We start from the raw sequence: 19,133 nt of genomic DNA, 5'->3' as shown, positions 1-19,133 counted from the left end.
CACCTGCCACACCACAGATTTGCTCTGATCTGGGATGGACCCACAGTCCTTGGCACTGAAGGTGTCCATTGCCCTGCCTGGCCTGGGACATCGCCTATGGGGACGGGATCACCCTAGCAGGGCTTGGGGCACCCTTACAGGACCTGCCCTGTCTCAGAATCCCCTCTCCAAGAGGCAGCAGGGAGCCCCAGAGGCTGCTGGGGGGGGGGGGTAGTTTCAGGCCGAGAGGCAGCCTCACACCCCCAGGACTGGGTATTCGCTGAGTAACTGGGATGGCCCCGGACAGGGGAGGAGGGACAGGTCTGGCAAGTTCTGTGTTGTTTATACTACACTCAGGATTACCTCACACGTCCCAGCCGGCTTCCCCGCCCCGTTGGCTGGGGGCCGGCCCTCAGCCCTGGAAGCCCCTTTTCCCCACAGGCCCGGGAACCCAGGGGCCGACATGGGTCTTCCCCTCGCTGTCAGCTGAGCCGGGACACTGGCTGCCCGCTCGGAGACCATGGAGAGGGGCGGCCGCCTGGTGAGTGTGTCTGTGGGCGCCGGGGAGCAGGGCTGGGACCCGGAGAAAGGTGGGGCACTGGCACACTGCGCCACAGGTTCTCAGGGGAACTGGAAGTGCCTCGGCTTGTGGTACGCTGCCAGGGATCAGGATCTCCAGGCTCCTCTGATCACGGTTCCTGGAAGGAGCGCCCGGGAAGAGAAGCTGGAGGCTTTGGGCTTGGTCGGCGGGCACCCAGGGCTGACTCCTGGCCCCTGCCTGTGGTCCGTGAGCCCTGTGGTCAGGGCATCTATGTGGTGAGAGCCCCGGCTGTGGGAGATTCTCACTGCCTTGAGGATCAAAAGCATTTTAATTGGTCCTCAGCGGCATCTCATCTCCCTCCCTCCCTCGGCTCCTAAACCTTCCCAGAAAAATAGGACTTTCTGTGTGCTTTAAAAGTGGATTTTCTTTTTTCCAGTCTTTCTCGATGATTTACTTTGGGCTTCATAGCCTTCGTGCTTGGGAAGTCCTCCCTTACATTTAACCACAATCCCTCTGCCAGAACTCAGGCTCCTTTCTTCGGGGGTGGTAGACGGCAGCCAGAGGGCCCTCCGAGGAAGGGCCAGGCAGGCACGTGGAGCCTCCGGGAGCTCGAGTTCCCCGTGCCTCTGCTCGTGCCTTCGCGGGAAGACCGCCTGCACTCCCACTCCCCTGCGGGTCTCCTTTTCTGCTGCACTCCACGGTCTCTGTGCTTTGCTGAGCAGGTAAATCTGGGACTCTGGGAAGGATGGGCCAGCCCTGGGTTTGAGAAAGATCAGTGTACTCTATGTCCTGTGTATAGTTGGCTTGTGTCTCTTCTGAACCCCAGCTATTTTCTGCAACCTTTTCCATAATTTTCCCCACTATTCTTCCAGCCCCCTCTGACTTCCTCCCCGGGCTGCTGTCCCTCCTCTGCTCTGGTCTCCTGGGCTCACATCTCCTCCTGCCCAAGATCTTTGGGCCTCTTTGGGCCTCTGGTGAGCAGACAAGGGGCACGCCCAGGGTTTTATCTGCAGCTTGGGGAGATGAGTCCCCCCACGGCCCTGGAGCATCCTCCCGAGTGCCCTGCCGGGAGCCTAAACATGATGGTCCCTGCACCCAAAGTGGGAGAAGGACTGAGCCATCTGGGAGAAGGCTCTGCTCACATCAGAGGCAGACAGTCTGTTCCTAGGGCAGGCTGAGAGCGAGGAGGCCCGCGCCTCTGTCCGGAGCTGTGCACCCACATGGAAGGTTACTGGAGGGGCACAGGGTGAGGAGCAGACTTTGAATTATTGATGGGGACTCCCAGTTCATTTATGAATGAAGCGTTTAAGGAATGGTAGGGGCCGCATTCATTCTGGAAGGGAGGTCATTGGTTCTTACCTTGGAATGAAAGAACAGAGCCATCACATCCTTATTCAAGGTTCTCAGATGTACCCCCTCTTTAGGGTGGGACCCCAACATAGTGAGCCTGACATACAGGCAGGGAGGGCTGGGGTTGGGCTCTCAATCTCCCCTGCAGCAGGTAGGTGTCTTAGACGGATGGAAAACAAGCAGGCTGGGAGCAACTTGTCGTCTCAGGCCGGGCTTTCCTGGGGCCTTTATTGGAGAGGCGCATTGTGGATTTGTCCCTCTGCTCCAAGAAGGAGTGAGGAAGAGGGTGGTCAGCAGCTGAAGCCTGGTGTGCCCTGTGGCAGCCGCTGGGTGTGCAGAGAGAGCTTGGGAGAGATGGACTCAGCTCTCAGCTTTGCCACATTCAAAGGGACAGCCACGTGTTGTGGTGGACAGAGAACAAACCAGCTCCCGGGTCAGCGTGGTACCTCAGTTTCTTCATCTGTCAAATGGGATGATGATAATGCCGGCCTTAAGAAGCCTCGCAACAGGGTCTTTCATACAGGAGACTTTTCTGGAACAGCATTCGGCACAGATGGATAGAGACACAAAGGCATTCGCAGTGTTAGGATTTAGGATCGCCATCCTCATCACCATCGAGAGTCTATCCTTGGATCTAAATTTGGGCAAGTGTCATCTCTCCATGCCTCAGTTTCCCTGCCTACCAAAAAAGACGCTGGGACACAGAGCCCCCCAGGAGTTCCTTTCGGGTTCCATGGTAGTCTCCGGGGCTATCAGGAGGGATTACAGGTGCGCCATACTGGATATATGAGTTTGTTCTTGACAAATACTGCATTTGCTGGCTTTTTCATCTGGGCCCCATTTTTGCTGTTTCAAGAATTGCCATGTGTATGCAAGAGCTGAAGTAGACTTGTTGAAAAAGCATCTACGCTTTGTAGAGAGGATTTTCTTCCTGGTCTTAGACTGGTAAGGGTTTTCATCGAGCCCAAGACCCTGGATGGAGTGGACTAGTGGGAGTGGCTAGGGGCCCAGGACTGGTCCAGGATGAGGCACCCTCCCCAGAGGGGGGTTGGCAGATTCCTGAGGTGGCAGACCTGTGGGTCAGACCATAGCCCCCAAACACAAGCACCCTCGAGACCCCTGGTGCCATCCCTTCGCATGTCGCCCTCATCTGAGACCTCTGGTTCACGTTGTCACCAGTGCTGAGCAGCCTCCCACCTGGCACGCTCCACTGTGTTGGCCCCTGGGACCCGGCAGGCGTGAGGGCAAATGTGTAGGAGTGTGTGTGCTGCACTCCAGGCCGGGCTGGGTGATGTACTAATGGCCACTTAGCTTAAGTGTCTTGTTTTGGCCAAACAGCATCCTCTCGGTGCAGCAAACACGGAGGTGGATTGTGCCCAGCCAGGTGGGCAGGGTGCTGGTGGGGCAGACCTTGGCGACAAGGCCACAGGGAACCTGGCCTTGTCAGCCAAGTGGAAGCCTCGGCAGCACCCCTGAGGAAGCCGGCCCCTCTGCGGGGGAGCCCTCTTTGTCCACCCGCCCTGAGCTGCACCGTCACCCAGCGCTGGCAGGGTGGGAAGACAGGGGCACAGGAGAAACGGAGGCAGCTGGTTCCTGGTGATCAAATCCAGCTCACTTGGCGGTCAGGGGTACTCAATGCTCTTTGAAGTATTTGATGATGAATGAATGAATGAATGAATGAATTGGGGGGTGTTTTGATTCTGATGCAACAGGGATCTCCCAGGGTACAGGAGGCACAGAAAACTCACTCTAACACATGCAGGAGGTGCTGGCCAAGTTCTCTACAGCAGCTGCCTCGCTGGTTCAAATGCAGTCCTATGTGGGGTCGGCTGTGTGGCCCTGCTCTGCTGGAGAGGGGGTACAGCTCAGTACCCCACCGCAGCTCTGCAAAGCACCTCTGGGGAGCTTGCCATGCTGTGTGGCACCTTGTTTGAAAACAGTCATGCAGACTCTTCTTTATAGGCAGAGGGACCAGAGGCTGGAGGAGAGCAAAGAGAAGACTCGCGGTGCCCCGCCTTGGGGCAGGGGATGTCTTGTGGACTGGCTCCCTAGCATGAGCCCAGTGTGACTGCAGGCCGCCCAGGCCCCCGAGGCTGACACTGCATGTACGTGGGGGTGCTGGGTACATGGAGTGCAGGGATCTCACAGCCTGCGTTTCTGGGGATTCTCTCGGTTCTGGGAGGAGATGGGGGAGACAGCCTGGAGGCCCACGCTGGGATGAGCTCAGCCCCCCACCCCCAGCCACCTGGGCTCTCAACAGGTGAGGACTGTGTTCAGGCCCTGACCTTCCAGGAGGGCCGGTGGGCCAGGCACCTCTTCATGCTTAGCCCACCCCAGAGCTCTAGGGAGCTGGCTCATGACCCCACCTATGCCCAGCGCTTTGAACGTCAGGGTCATTGGGAATACAAGAAGCCACAGGGGCCAAGGTCAGTGGAAGGGCATTCTTTTAAGGGGGTAGGCAGTGGCAGAGCACAGCACTGAGTGATAGCCAGAGGTGACAACCCAAGGAGGGAACCAGGGTTCTAGTCCTGGTGTGGCCTTCAACTGGCTACATGACCTTGGGCAAGCCAGAGCCTCTCTGGGCCCTCATGGCCTCATCAATGGGATACAGGGCTCAGATAAGAGGTTTCCAAAATCCTTGCTGCTCCAAGGTGTGCCCACTGGCTCCTGCTCCCCAGGGTGTTGCCCAGGGCCCAGCAGGGAGGCCCAGTTTAGACTGGACTTGAAGGGGTGCTGAGGTGGTGTCCTCGCTGTCACCACTGCCATGTCACTCTGGATCCAGCAGGACAGCTTTGCATGTGTCCCCCACTGCACACTTGGGATTCACAATGACTGCTGCTCATCTTGCCCGGAGCGCAGGCCACTGCATGGCACCAGGGCTCCGTCCACAGGAGCAGCACAGAACCACTGAGATGAAGCCACCCCCAGAGCAGCTATGCTATCACCCCGCTCCTCCCTGGCATGCTGGCTGCCCCAGGGGAGGCCAAGGGCAGGATGCCAACACCTTGACTTACTCCCCTCCCCCAGCAGGTGGGCGATCCCAAGAGACAGAGCCTCCATAGGACCCCAGCCTCTAGAAGCTGTGATACAGAGAGCACTAGGCTCAGAGCAGGAGGTCTGGGTTTTGTTATAAGATAAACTTCAACAACTTTGGGCAAAGCACACTGTTTTGGGCCTCTACGTTTTTGCTGGAGATAACAGCTCTTTCAACATCCCGCCATGGTTGGGGCTGAGGCTCAGAGCTGGAGGGAGGATGGAGCAGACAGCCCCACTCTGGATGCTGCTTCCTCCCGATGTCCCCAGCTGGCAGCCCTCGCTCGGGGCTTCAGTGCAAGACCTCCCTCTTGCCCTGGTCTCAGGGGCTGGCCTCTGTCTACCTGCCTCCCCCAGCTGATAGCAGAGTCAGGCTCTCCAGGACCACAGCTGAGTTGTCCCTGACCCAGAGCCTTCAGTCCCAGGGGAGTACTGCCGGTTCCGGTTGCTCCTGGCCTCCTGGGTACCTGGCCACCCCCACCTCCTTCTCTGGGCAAATTTCCTCCCCCGCCTCTGGGCCTCCCACCCTGGGGAACCTCTTGTCTCCTCCAGGCCTGGCTCCTTCATTCCTGGCCCCTTCGTCCCTGGCCACCATGAGTGGGTGACAGGGACGGATCACCGGATCCAGCTGGGGTGGAGATGGCCTATGCACTGGACGAGGAATGAGAGGGCTGTGTCACAGCCCTGAGCCTACCAGCTGGTACAGGGCCCCAGGCTCCCACTTAGTCCTTCTGAGGCCCAGATCCCCACGAACGAGGGGACTTCAAAGAGTGCATGGGGAACGTGTGTTAAGAAAGCTAGGTATGGATTTCAACCCAATTTGTCTTTAATTTTAATTTCAAAGTTTCAATTAACTCCTAATACCAAGTGCAGCTGTGTGAACTGTTGGCATCAGGTAATTAGCATTTCCCTTCAAATGTTTCTTTGCACCAAAATAAACTTATCTTTAAATTCCATTTTCCATGATCCTTTGGAAGAGCCTTCTAACACACCAGGGGTGGGAACCTTGTAAGAATCAAAAGAAATAATGGGTGTGAAGCTTTGCAAATCATAAGCCCCTGTAAGAGAGGAGGTTTGTGCCTGTGGGCACCTGTGACACCACTGCCGGAGACTCAGCTTGCTCCTGGCAGCCTGGTTAGAACCCAGGCCCTGGAGGGGTGGGATCTGCCCATTTGACATGCATGGAGGGTCTGCCGCTTGTCCAAGGTAACCCAGTGAGGCGGGGTCGCAGATCTTTCTATTTCAAGCCCAGCATTCTTCAACCCACCCACCCACCCTGCCGTCCCAGCTAATGTAACCAGCCCTGGCTGTGCAGTGGGCGCTTTGCATCCATCGCCAATGACTAGGGCATGGTCATTAGCTCGGCCTTACCAATGAGGAAGCCGAGATGTGAGGAGGTGAGGTCACTTGCTCGGTGTCACGCAGCCCTGTCAGGGTGGGGCTGGATTGCAGCATGGTCACTCTAGCCCTGCTGCTCCAGGTCACCAGGTTCTGCCCAATCCTGGCGGGCCACAGGGCCCAACCTTGATGGATGCTGGAGAGTACCATGAGACCAAGAGCCTTGCAGGGACCCTCCAGCCCTTCCCCCAGTTCCCCATGGTGCTCCTGACCCCGTACGGTACCAGACCCGAGCTCACATGCCAAGGCCCAGGTGCAACGTGGGTGCCCAGTGCACGCGTGTCAGGGAGAAGACTCAGCAGGAGGGTCTCCTTCCTACTCCACAGGGGCAGGGGACCCAGACGCAGGCTGGAGGTGGGATCCTGACTGTGTGGTTCTGCCGCCTGAGCTCAGAGCCTTGACTTTCTTTTCTGTGCAATGGGCTTCTCAAAGTACCGGTATCCCAGGGACGTGAGGAGGACCTTACGAGGCCGCAGATGTGAAAGTGTATCGTAAACTTGAAAACAACATATGCATGTGTGAGATTAGCATTTTATTGGCCTGAATCACGGGCATTTCCTGTTAAGCTGCGGCAGGCTTATAGGGAGAGCCCGGCAGGCCAGTGGAGGTGTGCAGCACCAGGGTGCCCGGCAGGTGCCAAGGCTCAGGCCACGGCTGCTGGGAAGTACAAGGCCTTACATGGCCGGAGCTGTCTCTCTTATGGAAGGGCCATAGTCTGGCCTTTGTCCAGCGTCCTGTTTTCTCCTTAAGATGAGCTCATACCACCTGTCAGCCCCTTCAATGCTGTCTCGTGGCTGTTCGGTCCCAGCACGGGTAGTACTGTGTGTGCCCAGGCCAAGGCCAAGAGCAGCAGCCAAGTCCCATGTAATGTGCCTGCTATGTGCCAGGCACCGGAAGGGGCTCTCCCAAGCATTATCAGTCCTGTTTTGCAGATGAAGAAAAAGGCCCAGGGAGTTAAGTGGCTGGCTCAGGGTCACAGGGCTCCTGAGTGAGAAACCCAGCCAGGACCAGGTCTGCCTGACTCGATGGGTGCATTCTCTACTTCCCTCTCTCCTTGCCCCCAGGCCCAGTCCTGCTCCACTTGAAGCTGCTGCAGCTAGCCTGTCTTCATTGTATGGCAATCTAGTCTCTGCCCAGGCGATGGTCATGAGAAGGAGCCCCCAGCTCCTGGTCAGCTAGGTCAGCAGCAGAAGCAAATGACCGTCAGGCCCCTGAACAGACACAAGCATGCCCTGCACAGCCCCCGCACAGCCAGTGGGACATCGGGCTCATGCGTATTCCCGCATGTCCACCCATGAGCCCCAGAACCTGCTGGGAGACTGTGCCTGCTCCTGCCTCTGGCAAGCTGAGTGTGGTCAGCAACTCAGAATTCCTGGAATTCGTCTCACAGCCCCAGAACAGGGAAGGGACCAAACCAATTACCTTCCACTCCCGAAGAAGGAATTTTAAGGATAAAGCCACAAAGTCCTACTTGGCACAGCTGATGCTGTTGACCTGGCCCACGCTGACCTTGTCCTGTGGACAAGGACTTTTAATTGATCTGCTTAGTAACAGCATCCGATGCTTCCACACCCAGCAGTGGGTGAGGGATGGAGACAGAGGCACCAGATGCCCTAGAGCTTTTTTTTTTCTTTTTGACAGGCAGAGTTAGACAGTGAGAGAGACAGAGAGAAAGGTCTTCCTTCCGTTGGTTCACCCCCAAAATGGCCGCTATAGCTGGTGCTCCCCACTGATCCAAATCTGGAGCCAGGTGCTTCCTTCTGGTCTCCCATGCGGGTGCAGGACCCAAGGACTTGGGCAGGGATGTGGTTGTATTGGGCTGCACAGGTGTTTCCTTTCCCCTCCCACACCGTGCTGGCCCCTCCCCCACGGCCTCACCCGCCCCCACCACTGCCCTGCTCCTAGGTACCAGCGGGCCCAAGTTCTCCTGGCAGGAGGGCCAGAAGCGGCTGCCACTCATCGGGTGCATCTCCTCTTCATCACCCTTGTGGTCTCGCTCATCGTTCTCTGTGAGTCGAACGGAGGGGTAGGGTCCTGGACATGGTTGGGGGGAGTGGGGGACCACAGGCTGGGTCCACAGAGAGACACTCCTGCAAATGGCCTGGGATCACAGTGCTGCCTGGCTCCTGCAAGGTGGCCGGGTGAAGGGTGTGGGACGTCACAGGTTCCTGGCCTGGGTCCCGTCTGTGCTACTGACATGGGCAAGTGACTGCACCACTCTGAGTGCAGTTCCCACACCTCCAGGTGGGATCAAGCTCATGCATTCCTTCAGCCTGCTCTGTGCCCCAAAGACCTCATCCCAGCTTCACTGGGTTAGGAGGAATAGATGGAGACGGATATAGGCATGGCCCCAAACCTCAGCCTGCGAGGGCTAGCTACAAACTGAACAGCCCAGTGTGAAAACACGGGGAAGCCCTGCAGAGGCACTCATTTAGTAAGGATAAGCCGCTCAGTGTTCAGGTGTCCAAGGTCTGTGTCGATCCCCCTTCTCTTGGGAAAAGATGCACATGGCTCACTGCTAAGGAGTCCTCCAGCACCCCGGCTCACGGGGCAATCGTAGGAGGAGCAGAAGTGACCACGCGTATGCCCACCATGTCCTCAGGGAGACTACAGAGCTGGGCAGAATTCCAGCCACCTGCACCTGTGTGTGATGGAGGGAGATGTGACAGCTGAGGGCTGGGTGCAGGGCCCCAGGTGAGGACCAGGCAAGCAGTTAGGACCTGGACAGCCACAGGGAGTGTGGGAGACCAGGTGGGCAGGGCTGGCAGGGGGAGAAGGGACCCACCTAGCCAGAGAGGAGAAGACACATTTGGGGACCAGGGGCCGTTTGCCTGTTGGGTTCAATGAGGCCAGGGCCCGTGGCAGAGAACTTTTACCGCCAGGCCCAGGAGTAAGGATTTTGTTCAAGAAGCAGCACCTTGTGGTGTAGTGAGGGGCCGGCTGGGCGGGACAGGGAAGCTGCTGGCTGGCAGGGCCCGAGGAGGAAGAGGACTGGGCGAGAGGAGGCAGGGTGCCATGCACACTGCCCAGGGATCCAGGCTCCGCACCTGCCGGCTGCGTGACCCGCCAGTTAACGGCCTTTCTGGGCGTCAGTTTCCCCGCCCGCTGCCCAGGCAATGGAGTCACCATCACAGGGCACGTGGAGGCCTCCACACCTGCCACATGGCATCCATGGGACACCCCCAGCTGGTGTTTGCTGCCCAGCCCTGCTTCCTCACCATAGGACCCCCGCTCCATGAGAGCGTGGGAAGTGGCTCCTGGAGGGGCACACGGCACTCACGGGTGGGGTAGCCCAATGGAACGATAGCTCTCAGGGCAGAGCTCCCAGCATTCCCTGTTGCAGGGCCTCCAGACCTCCCAGGGCCAGGGAGGTGGTGCGACTGTACAGGCTGCATAGCAGCTACATGGGTGGGGGGTCAGGACTAGAGCCAGGCCCCTGCCCCTCACCCCACCACTCCATGTTCTCCCTTCTGCCCATCAAGGCCACCAGGCTGTGGGCTTCGTGAGCATGCTGGAGGGTCAGCATCCAGGGCATGGAAGGGGGGAAGACCTGGAAGGGCCATCTCACAAGGCGGCCTTGACCTTGGGGAACCAAGAGCGTGAAGGGCCCAGTGAGAGTGGGGGCTGAGGCTGAGAGGCGGGAAGAGGAGCTGGAGCCCAGGCCTGTGGGGCACCCAGGGGGAGGCATCTCCGAGCAGTGGGGTAGCATTTCCCGGCCTGGATGGAGACTGGTGTTCAGAGGGTGGCAGGGAGCTGATCGCTCAGGTGGTTTGTAAAGTCGTTTTCTTCCAGACTCTGTGCATCCGGGAATCAGCTGCCTGGATTGCTCATGGAGTGAGGAGCCTTTCAAAGCCATAAGACTGGCAGTGGGGCGAGGGCTGCACAGAGAGACACCCTTGCTTAGCGGAGAGGGAGGAGGAAGAACGGCCAGGTGCTTCCGGTGGGGGGGTGGGGGCAGAGAGGTCAGCCCAGGCAGTGTCTGTGTGACTGTGAGGACGGAAGTTCTCTGCTGTGGCCCAGCAGAGCACCGAGGAGGTGGCTCTGAGAGGGGGTTCTGGGGCAGGAGGTAGCCCCTCTGGCCACCACCTTGGCCAGCATGTAGGTGGAGAGGCCCCCGCAGTGCCACAGTGGTACCCACCTCCACCTCCCTCCCCACTCTCCTCTTTCTTTCTCCGGGGGGCTGGCTGCTCGTGTCTGCCTGGTGCTGCCCTGCCTGCAGGAGCTTTCTGGAGCATTCCAGAGCAGGCCTGAGCAGCCTTTCTCTCCATGCAGATGGGGGACGAGAGCCCCAGAGCTCAAGAGGGATCGCAGGTCGGTGTCTCCGAACCCCCAGGGCCTTGGGCTACTTACAGTCCTGTCACTGGGGCTGGCAGTGACCCAGGCTCTGCTTCCTTTGTTCCAGTCCACTTCTGGCGGGGCCACACGGGGATCAAGTACAAGGAGCCGGTGGAGAGCTGCCCCAGCCACACCGTTCGCTGTGATGGGGTGGTGGACTGCAAGCTGCAGAGTGACGAGCTGGGCTGTGGTAAGGAGGTGGGCATGGGCGAGCACGTGTGTGCATGTGTGTGTGTGCATGCTATGTGTGCACTGTTTACATTCGTTGCATGGTTGTGTGTGTGCCTGTGTGTATGCATGTGGCTTCAAACTGTGGTGCAAATTTGTGTCAGCGCAAACAGGAGGCAAGGGACAGGGTGTCTGGAGATCTGGGTTCTACTCACAGCAGACTTGGATTTGAAACCCGATTTTGAGTGCTGTGTAGCCAGGATGAGTCGCTTACCTTCTATGGGCTTCGGTTTCCTATTTGTAAAATGAGTGGGTTGGACAAGGTTATTGATTCTCAAATAAAATCTGACAGCTCCCAGACATCAGACTGAGCCAAGCAGAGCAGCTCTGGCAGGCGGTGGGTAGGGGGGCTGGAGCCCTTCCTCTTTGTCCAGCAGGTGGCACCTGAGTGTCACCCCTACTTTCTAAAGAAATGAAGGCCTGTTTGTAAGCAGCGGGGCTCGATGTGCACAAAGATCGCTTTGCACTGCGACCTTGGTGGGCTTTGAGTGCGTACTCTGGACGGCCCGCCTGCAGGTGCATATGCACTGTGCCTGCGCCGTCAGTGACTCAGCCTGGCCTGGGAGCGTCACAGATGCTGTCCTGTCCACCCGATCACTCTCTCGTGAGGGCACACCTCTGGCCTCTCAGGGCACCGCTCCTGCCAGAGCCTGCTCCTTATCCCAGCAGTGCCCCCCGCAGCCATCACCCCGGCTCTGCCTTGCTGACCGTCTCGGGCAGCTGAGAGCGGGCTGACCACTGCCACTCAGGCCAGCCTCCCAGTCCTCTCTCGGGTCTCGGTGAGGAGCCTCTGGACAAGAGGCCTCACTCAGCTCCTCCCCCAGGGGCTGGCTGGGTGCTGGGTGCTGAGCATCTGCCCTGCCTCTCTTCTTGCCCGGCAGTGAGGTTTGACTGGGACTCATCTTTGCTGAAAGTCTACTCTGGCTCCTCCCACCAGTGGCTGCCCGTCTGCAGCCACAGCTGGAACAACTCCTTCTCCGAAAAGACCTGTCGGCAGCTGGGTTTCAAGAGGTGAGCCTTCCCCCGGGGGGCCTCGTGTTGCAAAGGCCTGGGACACCCGCACTGACCTCACTAGCTCAGGACACTTTGAGTCCCGTGAGTCTGGGGCAAGCTGGTCCCACGAGGCCAAAGTAATTATTTGTGCAGCTGTAACAGTGTTAGGCCCCTGTGTGGTTCCAGCACCCTCGTGTCCCTTGCCACATTTAATTGTCCCATCACCATCCTCTCAGGTGACACTCTTGAGACAGGTGAGTACGGGACAGGCCTTATCTTTTTACATCAGGTTAGCCAAGCCCTTGGGTGGACTTTGAGCCATATCAGTCATGGTTTGGCTGGAGAAACTCACAAATGGGAACTGGAAAGGGGACAGATGTGGCCAAATCAAGTCAAAAGAATCTTGTGCTCTAAAGATTTTAAACCAAGAAGCCCGTGCTGGTGGGCAGGGCAGGGGAAAGGGAGAGCAATGGCCTTCTTGGTGGAACCTGCAGTTTGCAGACCAGAAGATATCTTGCTCCTCCATCCTAGGCTGAGTGTTTTGAGGTTTGTCTTATTTTTTGGAGACAGAGAGACAGACAGATGGAGCTTCCATCTGCTGGTTCACTCTCAAATGCCCACAAAGCCAGGGCTGGACCAAGCCAAAGCCAGAAGCTGAGAACCCAGTCCAGGTTCCCCATGTAGGTGGCAAGGAACCCAGTACTTGAGCCATCACCACTGACTCCCAGGATGTGTGTTAGCAGGAAGCTGAAATCAGGAGCAGAGCCGGGACGCAAACCCACACACTCCGACGTGGGATGCAGACATCCCAAGTGGCATGTCGGCTTCTAGACCAAGTGCCCATCTGAGATTTAAAGCTGAGTAGCTCTGGGGTTCAGCCAGCTGTCTGAGGTCATGGGGCAAGGGTCCAGGATCTCAGCTGGGCTCTCTGTAGGAGAAGCACCTGGAAACCAGGAGCTGGAGGCTGGGATGGGAACTAGTTAGGCACCTCCACTGCCACCCAAGTCGTGGTCCATGGCAGGGGCTCCGAGGGTCCCAGCAGAAGGTCATGGACATCTTTTATCCACTTGTGCAAGTCTGGGTCTGCCTTGAGCATTCCATCCTCTGAATGTCGTTTATTCAAAGATCACTCACTGAGCTTTGACCAAGGACCAGAGATTGTGTGGTACCCAGACACAAAGGAATAAGACAGGATCCCTGGAAGACCCTCCAGTATTGGGTGGGTGAGAGAGGCTTAAACTAACAATGCTGTGTGACCAGAAGGATGCTGGGGACCAGCGCAGCGGCTCACTAGGCTAATCCTCCACCTTGTGGCGCCCGCACACCAGGTTCTAGTCCCGGTCGGGGCACCAGATTCTGTCCTGGTTGCCCCTCTTCCAGGCCAGCTCCCTGCTGTGGCCCAGGAGGGCAGTGGAGGATGGCCCAAGTGCTTGGGCCCTGCACCCCATGGGAGACCAGGAGAAGCACCTGGCTCCTGCCTTCAGATCAGCACAGTGCACCAGCCACAGCGCGCCAGCCACGGCGGCCATTGGAGGGTGAACCAACGGCAAAAGGAAGACCTTTCTCTGTGTCTCTCTCTCTCACTGTCCACTCTGCCTATCAAAAAAAAAAAAAAAAGAGGAGGATGCTGGGGATGTGAGGATGTGAGGATGCACAGGATGGAGAAGGTTCCCAGCTGCGCTCCCAGAGAGAGCATGGAAGAACTGAGCCCTCCGGGAAGAAGAGCACCACGTGCAAAGGCCTTGTCTCATGCAAGGGCACGCCCTGTCCCAGAAACACGAGGGGAACATGCCAGAATCCCCCGGGGTGCTCGTGAGAAGGCACCCCTAAATCAGCATCTCTGGGATCAGGACTTGGAACCTGCTTAGCCAACAGCCAAGGCCAGTCTCAGGCTCACTGTGCTCTCAGAATCACCAGCGTGCTTATCCGAAGATTCTCAAACTTTCCTTTAATTAATCACACAATGAATTAATTAAAGAGGCAGAGAGAGAGAGAAAGAGATTGTTTATCTGCTGGTTCACTCCCTAAATGCCCACACTAACAGGGGCTGAGGAGGCTAAAGCCAGGATTCAGGAATGCTACCCAGCTGTATCTCTCCCTCTCTCTGTATCTCTCCCTCTCTCTCTTTTTCTCCCTCTGTCTCTCTCTGTATCTCTCCCCCTCTCTCCCTCTCTCTCTCTCTGTATCTCTCCCTCTCTCTCTGTATCTCTCCCCCTCTCTCCCTCTCTCTCTTTCTCTCCCTCTGTCTGTCTCTCTCTCTCCCTCCCTCCCTCCTTCCCTCTCTCTCCGTGTTCACGGAGCCAGGCGCTATTCTAGGAGCAGGACGCTGCAGTAATGAACAGTTGAGGGAGCAGCAAGCAGCCTGTCGGCGTTTGCCTTTTCCAGACAGGAGTCTGGTGGTCCACGATGACCCATCCAGGGACACCGCTCCCTGGGGAGAGTTTATGAGCTGGTCCTCGAGGTCCCCGTCTCAGTGTTTCTGGGTGTGAGAGCAACTTCCCTGTGCTTTTGTGGTCTTGGCCTAGGGCTGTGCCCTCCTGCTTAGGGAGGTATCTGGACCCGATCCAGGTGAACATTTGCAGGGAGAGCCCCGGACCCTGGCCAGCCAGCAGGTTGCCTGGCTGAGAGGCCACGGTCAGCATCCAGGACTTAGTGTGATGCTGTTCTTTGCTCCAAGGGAAAGGCATGGAGGAGGCCCAGCCAGGAGAGCCGAGCTTGTGGGGAGAGACCTGCAGTGGTCAGGTGTTTGCTTGGCGTGAGGGAGCTACCAAGCCTCTGTGTGTGCCCGCCCGGCAGCGACTCAGATCAGCATGGTTCTGGAAATCTGACTGGGTGGTTAAGATAAGGTGATGGGTTTAGGTTAGGGTTAGGGTTACTTGCCTGGTGGAGACAAGGACCTGGAAGATTCAGAGCCACTCTGGTGGCAAGAAGGGCTCCTAGGACATCAACACGCTTGCTCCCCCATGCCCCGTCGCCCGAATCCCTCCAGCCTTGTCCTTCACTGACATCTGGACCTCTCACGGCAGCTCACGTCCACCCTGCCTGCCTCCCCATGCATGGACAGACCTTCAGTCTCAATGAGACCTGCTGGATCACAGGCTTTGGCAAGACCAAGGAGACAGACGGTGAGAGCAGAGGTGCTGCGCTGTGTGTGTGCGTGCGTGTGCGTGCATGTGTGTACATGTCAAGGACGACGGGTACACAGATGAAGTCTATGTAGGTAGGGGTTTGGGTGGATAAATTCATGGGCTGCCTACAAATGTGTGTGGATCAACTCCCGTGTGTCTTGTCAGCGCAGTTGGAGTAACAGTGCCCTCTAGGCAAGACCACCTGGAGGACCTCTGCAGGTGCACAAGTTGGGTCTGAGGCTCGCTGCAGCGTGGGGGAGGGGGAACCCACTGCGGAGAGCCTGGACTGTCTAGATAAGGTGCTCGGAGGGTTCATCACAGCATTGGGGGACTTGGGGAGATGTGGGGCTTTTCTCTAGACTGGATGTTGTCACGAATCCGGGCAACTGTTTAATGGGGAATCTGAGCCCTCTTTTCTAGAAGGAGGGAGGGCTCCCAAGTTGTGATTGCTCACCTAGAAGCAGGCCCATGGGGTGGCAGTGAGAGGAAACATGGGGTGTTTCTGAGTTGAGCCTTGCGACCCTGTTTGAAAAGGCTGCCACTTTTCCTGGCTTCATCAGGGTCACAGGGTACTCTGTGGGCTGTCGGTTCTGTAAGAGCCATCATGTTCCGCCGGGGACTCAGGCTGGTCGCGGGGTACAGGGCTGCTTTTCTCTGGCTCTGGGTGATGGGGTGGACACAGCCCTCTTCCGATCCGGCTTCCATGAGAGCCCAGCCACTCGGCTGCAGGCAAGGCACTTCTTCAGCACCAGGTTTCCCCACCTGTGAGTGGACCGATAAGCCCCACCCTCTGTAGGACACCTGGCATCTGAAAACCAGTGAAGTGCTGGCCACTATGGTGCTCTGAATGTATGCGGGCATGGTGCCACCTGTCAGGGAGCCGGGGAGCTCTGCAAGTGTGTGCTCGTGTGTGGCTCTGTTTGATGCACAGTGAGTTGTCTGGCACAGGGGTGAGTGTCCATGTGTCCTGGTGTCCAACCACACAGGGCCTCCTTGGGCTGAGGCCACAGGCAGGATGCCCTCTGCTCCCAGGATGCTGAGCCCCGGTCCTGGAGGGGCAGCTGGAGGTCCAGAGTCTCATCAGCTTCCCGCCCCCTCTCCCCCACTCCCACCGCACTGAAGAGAAGACATCCCCGTTCCTCCGGGAGGTGCAGGTCAACCTCATCGACTTCAGGAAGTGCAATGACTACCTGGTCTACGACAGCTACCTCACCCCGAGGATGATGTGCGCTGGGGACCTGCGTGGGGGCAGAGACTCCTGCCAGGTGAGGCTGCTGGGGGTGGGAGAAGGCTGGCATGCTGGGGTTGATGTGTGGACCGGGGTCACACCCCTCCCAGTCCAGAGTTTACCTGTGTCCACCCCAGCTGATGTGCTCCCTCCCCTTACAGGGAGACAGCGGGGGGCCTCTTGTCTGCCAGCAAAACAACCGCTGGTACCTGGCAGGTGTCACCAGCTGGGGCACAGGCTGTGGCCAGAGAAACAAGCCCGGTGTGTACACCAAAGTGACAGAAGCCCTCTCCTGGATTTACAGCAAGATGGAGGTGAGGGCCTAACACAGGGCTACTGTGCCAGGCAGCCTGGGCATCCCTAGAAACAAGGACCCCAAAAGGGGGCCCAGGCCTTCCCAGGGGTACAGGCAGAGGTGTTCTGAGCAGGGTCAAGTGTTGGGTCTGCTGTCTGTCTTTCCCTCCGAGCAGAGCTCAGAGGGTGGCCAAAGGGTGAGCTGAGACTGATGCCAGCCCCCACCACTGTCCCCTCCCCAGCCACCGAGGATGGACTATGCCAGGAGGCCTCCCTCCTGGGCAGGAAGAGCAGCCTTGGAAACGGGATTTGCCCCCAGCTGGCTGACCCAGCTCCACCCCTGCTCATCTCAGCTGTGAAGCAGGGAGTGCGATGCCCAGCCCTTCCCTCCTCTGCCTGTGGTGAGGGCAGAACAGGGCGGAGCTCTGAGGGGGCTGCAGCTGGAAGCCAAGCTGAGTGCAGCGGGGCTCTCGCGATGCTGCTTCCTCTCAGAGGGGCGGCGCCGGCAGACAGCTGGGCTGGGCAGAGGCGGGGGCCTCCTGCTGGCTTCTGTGTTCCCTGTCAGTCAGCCCACCCTCACCACGCTCTCCTGTTTGTTTTCCTCCTAGAGTGAGACGCGCTTCCGGAAATCCTAACCAGTGTCCTGCCCGCCACCCCCCTACTCACAGCACTGGCTGCTGGGAAGACTCCGGCCCAAGGGCCCTGGCCATTTGCAACGTCTTCTGGACACCTGCGTTACTCCCCCCTCCACCATGTGCTGCTGTGTGTGAGTGTGAGCAAGTCTGAGTGCGAGTGTGTGCACATGTGTGTGTTGCTGCTCTTCCAAGTTCTACAGGAACCGGGAGAGCTGTTGCTCCCCCCAGAATCCCAGGCATTTTCTGCAGATGAGGGTCTGGGTACCATGATGTTCCCACAGAAGTGTCCACAGACAAACAGAGAGTCCAGAGAAGGGCCGGAAGGTGACATCGGCAGTTCCTGCTCCTCTGACCCTGACTAAGGGGCCAGCCCAGAGTGGGCATCACCCCTGCAGCGCTGGTGACACTGTTGCTGTCCCAGAACAGATGAGGGGCTTTGTTGGAGCGCCGGCTTCATGGTGCCTGGACTGTGCTTAGCAGGAGGCCCTCAGTGTTGTGAGCACAGCGCCCCCGCCCAGCCGTGGTCCAGAGCCAGGCGGCGCTGTGGCCCACCACGCTGTCAACCGTGAACAGGGCCCATGGTACCTGTTTGGTCACAAACTGCTGGCACAGGGTTTATTTTATTTTTATATTTAAGAAATGCAAACATGTATTTTTGAAGCGTCTCCAAAATCAGTCGCCCCAAGAACTCTATGGGACTCATACGACTTGTGCCCTTCCGCAGCCCTACAAAATGTTGCTGGCTTCGAGGAGCGGGCCGAAGGGACTGGAGGAGTCCCCCTGCTGGAGAGCCAAAGTCGGCCTCTGTGAGACACTCGGGGAAGCAAACCCGCGTCTGGGCGGCCGGCAGACCCAGCCCAGGGAGAGCGGCTCTTCTGCATGCCAGGGCTGCAGGCTGCTCCTGCGCAGGCCCCCAGGAGCCCCGGGAAGTCCAGGTGGACAGCTCCCTCGTGCCCGGGGCCATCCTGGGACATGGGGGTCTCTCTCAGCTTTCTCCGTCTTACGCTTTCTTAGCTATTCCAGAAACATGACCCTGCCATGGCCCCTGCCGTGGAGAGAAAGCTGAGCACTGAGGCTCAGAGTCAGTGCTCCTCCCGCCAGCCGTCAGTGTGGCTGGCCTCCTCGCCACGGAGGGTGGGCACCTTCCTGGCCTTTTGTCCGGGGGTGCCCATACCTCCCTAGCCCCACTCTACTCCCTCTCTGTGGGTGTCTGGGCTCAGGCACTGCCTCAGATGGGACTGGGAACATTGACGATTGTCACCAAGGCCAGGGAGGGGGCAACACTCATGTCGCGACAGTCCCCCAGTAATGGTCTTCTGCAATAAAATTGTGGGACCTGAAGAACCTGTGGTCGGGTGTTTTACTGGTGCCTTTGGTGGGACGTAGAGCTTTCCTGCCACCAGCCCAGGCTCTGAGTTGGGGTGTGCTCTCTGCATCATTTGTTCTCCAGCCACATCAGGGCCCTCTCTAGGCCGGGTACTCGCGCTAGGTTCCGGGGGTACATAGAGCACAATGGTGTCCTCAAGGAACTGGCTCATGACCAAGAGTGATGGAAGCTGATTCAGTGTGGATGCTCTGAGTGGAACCTGGAACAAAGCAGCCACGCCTAGAGAGGCCACGGAAGGCTTCGCAGCAGAGGCGAGGTTTGAAATGAGACTTATGTGAGCCTTCGCAAAGCACAGGGCGGGCCTGGCAGGCCGCTCCTTCCTCTCTCCCACCTCTGCCTTTGCTGGCTCAGCAAAAGGCCTGTCTACAAGGAAGCCCCAGTGCTGCACAGCTGTTTCCAAGGGAGTGGGTGGGCGGAGCTGTTGCCCTCTTCTGAAAGATCTCCCCCTTCTTGCTCTGCACTTGCTGTCCTTGACCCCGGCCGTATGATCCACCAGTGAATGTCCAGCTCTCAGCAGCGCCAGCACTCACACTTACACCTCCAGCTGCAAGCTTAGAATTCTCCAGGTCTGGCCTTTGGGCACCTCGAGTTTGTTTTGGCCTCT

The 19,133-nt window shown here is 58.2% G+C and overlaps 1 protein-coding gene across 1 annotated transcript; it reads left to right on the top strand.

Annotated features, from left to right (window-relative positions):
• The first annotated feature begins 257 nt into the window (after positions 1-257).
• Positions 258-18,486, top strand: LOC100341914 (transmembrane protease serine 13). Its single transcript, XM_070060888.1, has 9 exons — positions 258-520; positions 8,207-8,310; positions 10,704-10,826; positions 11,746-11,875; positions 12,044-12,111; positions 14,884-14,982; positions 16,108-16,250; positions 16,375-16,527; positions 17,116-18,486. The coding sequence occupies exons 1-9, from the start codon at positions 273-275 to the stop codon at positions 17,140-17,142; spliced, it is 1,095 nt and encodes a 364-aa protein (XP_069916989.1). The 5' UTR covers positions 258-272; the 3' UTR covers positions 17,143-18,486.
• Positions 18,487-19,133: the final 647 nt, after the last annotated feature.

This window comes from Oryctolagus cuniculus, chromosome 1 (assembly GCF_964237555.1).
Source record: "Oryctolagus cuniculus chromosome 1, mOryCun1.1, whole genome shotgun sequence".
Taxonomy (NCBI): Eukaryota; Metazoa; Chordata; class Mammalia; order Lagomorpha; family Leporidae; genus Oryctolagus; species Oryctolagus cuniculus.
Note: the sequence above shows the minus strand (reverse complement) of the source record. Positions and strands in the feature narration are given on the sequence as shown.

What these genes read in the sequence shown, in the direction of transcription:
- LOC100341914 (XM_070060888.1), top strand. Translation starts at nt 273, where the DNA reads ATGGCCCCGGACAGGGGAGGAGGGACAGGTCTGGCAAGTTCTGTGTTG. An exon ending in TGGAGAGGGGCGGCCGCCTG is followed by an intron (nt 521 to 8,206) that starts GTGAGTGTGTCT and finishes CCCTGCTCCTAG; the next exon opens with GTACCAGCGGGCCCAAGTTC. An exon ending in AGGTGACACTCTTGAGACAG is followed by an intron (nt 12,112 to 14,883) that starts GTGAGTACGGGA and finishes CTCTCACGGCAG; the next exon opens with CTCACGTCCACCCTGCCTGC.